The following is a 6,835-nucleotide window of genomic DNA, read 5'->3' on the forward strand; positions in this document are numbered from 1 at the left end:
AAGTCATTAAATAACTAACGATGAGCCGTAAGAGCAGGAGCTGGAGGTGGGGGAACTGTGTTTGGAGGAATCAGTGAGTGTCTCCAGTAGACCAGGGAGTGTGAGGAGTCCTAATGGTAACCTTTGTGTTTGCTGGCATCCTCTGCTAGGATAAGGTCCGTCCTTTGGCTCTCCTCCTCCTCCTCTCTTCGGTCTGTCCGTCCGTAGCTCGTCAAAAGTCATGTTTCTCAAACGTTTGCATTGTCACCACCCGCACATTCTTCTGCAATGCCTATAAAACAGTGTGTGTGTGTGTGTGTGTGTGTGTGTGTGGGGGGGGGGGGCAGGGTGACGGAGGAGGAAGGAGGAACCAAGAGGGTGGGTGGGGGTGGGGGGGGGTTTGCAGTCGCTCTTGAAACTACGATAAATAGTTGTCCGTTGCTTCACTTCAAGTCCTCGTATCTTTGAGTGTTTTGACAATAATCTCAACGTCACCGTCCTCCGATGAATAAGTGACCATAGTTTGTGTTCAGTGTTTTGTACAGTAAGTAGTTATTTATAAGCAGTCCCTCGACCCCCCCCCCCCCCCCCCCCCCCCCCTCAGTGGCGGCGGTCGCTGAGGGTCCGACAGAGCCCCCCCCCCCCCATCATGACCCCTCAGTATTCACGTGTTTTTGGGGGAGCTTTCGTTCAGAGAGAGGAAGCGCAGGAAGCCACGCCTCTCTCAGGGGGTCCGGGGGTCCGGGGGTGGGGGGGGGTGGGGGGGGGGTGCGGGTTGGGATATGGGGTCTAACGCCTGGTCGTTCATGAGGGGATCTTGAGGTCAGTGAAAGTGGTTGCTTCGTTGATCGTCGGGTTAGAGTCCGCAGCGAGGAGGTCGGGGGTGTTAACGGCTCTCTCTCCCTCCCCCGCTCTCCGGCCTCCGCTCAGACCTTGGCCTCCAGCAGCTCCAGGAAGAGTTTGTGCATGGGGACCTTGCCGTCCTGCTTGATGCTGTAGAAGTGCTGCACGGCCTTGGTGGAGGTCTGTCTCAGCAGGGGCAGCGTCATGAGCAGCTTGCCCGCGCGGCGCGCGTCCTCCGGGTGCTGGGAGGCCTCGTACTCCTGCAGCGCCTCGTGGAGCACGTCCTGCAGCTTCTGCACCGCGTCCACGTCCTCGATGTGCATGGAGTCTGGAGGGGGCACAGGGTCAGAGGTCAGGGGTCAGGGGTCAGGGGTCGGGAGGACAGTGTGGCGCACACACCGACACACACAAGCGCTCACACCGGAATGAGCCTTCTACACTGGGTGGGAAACACGTGAGACAAGGGAAACTGGAATACATGAATTAAATTGTGACATGAATAACAGTACTGTTATAATAATTCAAATATCGTCACAATAAAACAACACAACAAAACAACTAGTTGCTAAACCAACAAATTAAAACAAACACACAATCACACCTTAACAGTTGAACAATGGTTGGATTGGATTATTGAATTTGCGGTGCTGAAAGCTCATTTTTTCAAACATAATAATAATATGACATCAGCCATTACGCTATGAGGCTAACGATACCAGTAATGCAATGGGGGCTAACGATGTGTCTTTAGTTCATGGCAGAAACTATCTATTTATTTTGATATTTAGCACAGAAGCCCTTCTCGACAGGTCTTAAAGGGCACACCCTAAACATGTGGCTCAGATCGCGGACCAACACTGGAGGGGACAGTGTTGGACTCCGGGCCGGACTCGGTTCAGCCCTCTGGAAATTGTAATTCTGTGGGTGTGATGAATCGACAGACCGAGAACCCAGTGGGCGGGGAGTGAGGGAAGACTGCTACCATGATGGAGCGATGCAGGAACAATAGAGATAGTTCACTCTGCGTCTGTGTGTGTGTGTGTGTGTGCGTGTGTGTGTGTGTGTGTGTGTGTGTGTGTGTGTGTGTGTGTGTGTGTGTGTGTGTGTGTGTGTGTGTGTGTGCGCGCATGCATTAAACTGTGTATGTGTGTGTGTGTGTGTGTGTGTGTGTGTGTGTGTGTGCATAAGCATGCATTCAAGTGTGTGGGTGTGTGTGTGTGTGTGTGTGTGTGTGTGTGTGTGTGCATGTGTGTGTGCGCACAAGTGCAGGTGTGTGCTCCCCGTCTGGCCTGCGGTCCGCTGTGGGCGGGGCGATGTGTGTGTTAAGTATTGCCTGTAAATATCCGTAATCTATATCTGGGTCATGCTGGAGTGTGTGTGTGAGCGTGAGCGGCAGGGGGGCCTGGGAACGGCCCTCTAAAATAATGCTCTACGCACCGGGCCCCCGGGACACACGTCTTAATGTGAGCTGGCCTTTAGCTCCCAGCCAGCGATCAATAGCAGCGATCAATGACTACATGCATGTTAAATAATAATCACAGTGCTACTATTGACAGGCCATCACAAGAACCCCCCCCCCCTCCCCTCTCACACACAAACACACACACACACACACACACAACACACACACACACACACACACACACACACACACACACACACACACACACACACACACACACACACACACACATTTGCATGTAAACCCTTAGGAGGAGACGGGGGTTGAGCTTAAGAACATGACAATACACAGGTTTTAATTCCCGTAAAGTTCACGGGAGATGGTGAACGTCTCCACAGCCCGGTGAGACAGAGGAGACAGATGAGTGAGTGGCCCAGCGCCCTCACCACGGAGGCAGTGCGCCTTGTGGTGACGCGGGTTCCATTCCCAGCTGCGGTCCCGTAGTACACGTCATTCCCTCTCTTCTCCCACCCTCTGTTCTGTCCCTCATCCCTGTCCTGGCCATCATGGCATTCGACTGTGTTTGAACGAAAATATGAATGTTTGATATGGGGATTTTACCCAGGTAGGTGGGTAGGGTATACACACGCACACACACACACCTACACACATAGTGGGATCTATGTGTGTATCGATGTATCAGTATGCACAGCCAGACATGAGTTAGTCTGATTCTTTAGGAATCAATACACTAGAGATGGGATCTAGAATCTTCTCCCGCCTGCTACGTCTCAATATCACTGAGCGCTAAGTTAGGTCAAGTCCACTTTATCTCTGCTTTAGTAATATCTTCCTAAGAGATGATCTAAATTGGAAATCAGTTGAATCATTTTAATATGATTGGGGATGTACATCATACATGTGGTTTATTATAAAGGGCAAACGTAATATATCTGCCCTAATAGTACAGTAGTATGATAGTAATATTCTGTACTACTATTCTAATACTCTGTAAAACCTGCCCACTGCTGAAGGGGTTAACCCGTCGTGTTCTCCATCATTACGGACTTTAAGTGTGGTCAGTGTGTTGCCACTGTCTCCTCTCTGAGCCGCGGTTCAGCGGTGACACCAGGACAGCACGCGCTAATGAGCCACTTGTTTAGGGCGGGCCACGCACACACACCGCGCTTGTAAAACACAATGTGTACACACACACACACACACACACACACACACACACACACACACACACACACACACACACACACACACACACACACACACGCACACACAAATCCCGTTTCCGATGGCTAGTTTAGCCGGCTTTACATGTGGGGCACGTTCGCTAACATTTCTTAAGGCTTGCCTTCATTAATGCAGATGATTAGCATCCTGCGAATTAATTAGTGTGAGTGCCCTTCAAAATGCTAATGCTAGCATTCTGTTGTCTTGAAAAGCACTTTCAGGCTCCGTCAGTGATGTAAAGTTTGGCTGCTGCGCTGCAGTCAGCTGTTTCAATTTGGATCGGAGGAAAAAATATAGAACATAGAAAATAGTTGTTTTATGGTTATGACTGCGATGTGGAAAATAGTATTTTGATATCATTCCTTAATAAAATTCAAAAGGGACATTTCCAGACAATGTGCAGATTAGGACAAATTACTGGAAATAATGTTACAGTGTGAATTACTTTAACTGCACAAAAAGTATCTGTTGAGTCTGTGTAGTTTGTTAATTTATAATGATTGCATTTTCTGTGTAATATACACAGTTATTTTAAATGGTGATTCCTCTGCATTTGTAGAAGGCAATAGAGAAATACAAATATAAAACAAAATGTAATTTTTTTGTTTAAAGCAAAATTAACTTTTATTACAGTAACCAATTATTATCAACTCTAATTCCTTATTTTTGTTCAATCTAAGGTGACACATTTAATGTTTGTACTGAATCGTGAATCCATCGTCACACACACACACACACACACACACACACACACACACACACACACACACACACACACACACACACACACACACACACACACACACACAACCTCCCCCACCCCCCCCCCTCCTCCCACACACACACACAGCACCAAGTTTCAAGCTGGTGCGTCTGAATCTGATCAAATAGTCCCTTCCTCCCATTCAGCGCTGTGCCAATGCGTCAGCTCATTGTAACATCGTATCGACAGCTCCCCCTTGTAATTAAAGAGCAGTGAGGGACTGGCCGCCGTCCAACACAAAGTTCACCGGGCGGGTCATGGGAGGGAGCCCGCTGTGAGTTGGTGTGCGTGTGCGCGTGCAAGTGTGTGTGTGTGTGCGTGTGCGTCAGTCAGCTGTCAATGCAGCCGGACAACATCACAGAGGGGCCTTATCGACAGGTCTGGGGTCTAATGATTGCACCTTATTTAACAGGCATCTGAAGAGACGACTATGCTAATGCAAAAGGGAAAGCCACCACGGCCAGGGGCGAGAGAGAGAAGAGAGAGAGAGGAGAGAGAGAGAGAGAGAGAGAGAGCGGAGAGAGTGAGAGAGAGAGAGAGAGAGAGAGAGAGAGAGAGAGAGAGAGAGAGAGAGAGAGAGAAGAGAGAGAGAGGAGAGAGAGAGAGAGAGAGAGAGAGAGAGCGGAGAGAGTGAGAGAGAGAGAGATAGAGAGAGAGAGAGAGAGAGAGAGAGAGAGAGAGAGAGAGAGAGAGAGAGAGAGAGAGAGAGAGAGAGGAGAGAGAGTGAGAGAGAGGGGAGAGAGGAGCGAGAGAGACAGAGAGGAGAGAGAGAGAGAGAGAGAGGGGAGAGAGAGAGAGAGAGAGAGAGAGAGAGAGAGAGAGAGAGAGAGAGAGGGTCTTGCTGGTAGCTTTCTACACACAGTCGTTGTGCACAGTGGAGCATAAGGTGTATGTGTCTTAGGATGTATCGCTTATGGCCTATGTGTCAAAATGTAAAGCTTCTCAGTTTCCCCGTGTCCCCGTGTGTGTGTGTTTACATAAATCTACGGCTTTAGGGCTGTTTGGAGGAGGGGGGGGGGGGGGGGGGGGGGGGGGGTGCTGATGGCGTTGCTTAACTAGGAAGGATTAACCGTCTCTGTGCTGTGGAGTACATGTGTCACAGTTATTGGAGTTTGCGTGTGTGTGTGTATGTGTGTGTGTGTGTGTGTGTGTGTGTGTGTGTGTGTGTGTGTGTGCGTGTGTGTGTGTGTGCGTGAGTGTGTGTTTGTGTGTGTGTGTGTGTGTGTGTGTTGGAGAGAGAGTGAGGAGTGTTTAAATCAACCCTTTGATGGTTTCCGCTGCAACGAGCCCCAGAGGACTGGTTATTCCAGGATTAACTGCTTCCCCGCCAGCTGTGGCGTGTAAATCAACACACAACTGGAGAGCGCGTACCCAAGTTTGTCCCCCGCTTTGGATCTCTGTTTATTTCAGACGTCGGTTCCGATCTGGCTCCCGGTTGTTCCCGACGACACAATTACCGTTTTTTTTTTTTTTTTACATTAATATATTAGCCGACGATAAACCATCCCATGAATCAAAGACACATAAACATGTAGATGTGGGGCCTGGTGATTCAGACGTGTGGATAAACACGACAGCGGTTCACGGGGGGCCCAAACCCGGGGTCGCTGAACCAGGGGGCGGGGTGAGTAAGAACTAGAAGCCGCCATGCCTCCACAAGACTCGACTCACCTGTTCAGAGTTCACCTGGACTCTGCGTAGCCTCCTCCCTTTACCCCCCACACGCCTCTCACGCCCTCGTACGTTGTACGTCCTGGCACTTAATGTACGCACTTATTGTATGTTAAAAATAGTACACGGTATGGTGCAGCATCTTATCCTAGCTGTCTTTGTTGTCTACGGGGAACGGGTTAACCTAGCGATTGTTAGTGCTTGGCACTTGTTTCTACTAACATCCTTACTGTACCGACAGAGATATATTGTAGTTTCTCTTTCTACGGACAAATGTACTTATTGTAAGTGGCTTTGGATAAAAGCGTCTGCTGAGTGTGTCTGTACCTGAGTTGGCCAGAGCGATGGCCTTGAGGGTGACAAACTCCTCCTTCTCCAGCTTCATGGCTTTGTACTTCTTCACCAGCTGCAGGATGGCGTTGTTCAGGTCCAGCAGTCCGGCCAGCTTGGACTGGTCCTCGTCCATGATGTAGTCCTCAGCGTACACCAGCTGCAGAGGGAGGCGGGAGGGAGGGAGCTCAGTACGGGCGGGGACACGGACGGAGGTGTGGCTACGGACCTTCTTGCTCTGGGGCGTTGGCTTGGAGCCGACGTACCTTGTCCTCAAAGGAGAGCGAGCGATAAACGACGCGGAGGATCAGGATCTCCATCCACGCGCTCTGCAGTAGACTCATCTGGTCTGCCAAGGACAGCGTGGAGAACCCTGAAGAGAAGGAGACGGAGAAAGAGACGGGGCAATGAGGATACGGGAGGAAAAAGTGGACCGGATGAAAACGCTTATTCTCGCATGAAACGGAGAGCGAAGGGTTGGTTGGAGAGTCGTAGCGATTGGGGGAGGTTGCAGTGGTCAACCAGAGTGTACCTCACCCCCCCACCCCCGCTCTCTCCCCCGTCCCCCCGCCTGCCTCAGGCTGGACTCTGGGGAAAGGCAG

At 50.4% G+C, this 6,835-nt stretch overlaps 1 protein-coding gene across 1 annotated transcript in view; it reads right to left on the minus strand.

Annotated features, from left to right (window-relative positions):
- Nucleotides 1-749: 749 nt before the first annotated feature.
- esrrga (estrogen-related receptor gamma a) overlaps nt 750-6,835 on the minus strand; it is a gene marked incomplete at its 5' end in the record, with an annotated part of 28,778 nt that continues 22,692 nt past the window's right edge. The window contains 3 exon segments of the mRNA XM_030377356.1: nt 750-1,150; nt 6,231-6,393; nt 6,500-6,606. Coding sequence (XP_030233216.1) covers nt 906-1,150; nt 6,231-6,393; nt 6,500-6,606 — 515 coding nt within the window.

Source organism: Gadus morhua, chromosome 14 (assembly GCF_902167405.1).
Source record: "Gadus morhua chromosome 14, gadMor3.0, whole genome shotgun sequence".
Lineage (NCBI taxonomy): Eukaryota > Metazoa > Chordata > Actinopteri > Gadiformes > Gadidae > Gadus > Gadus morhua.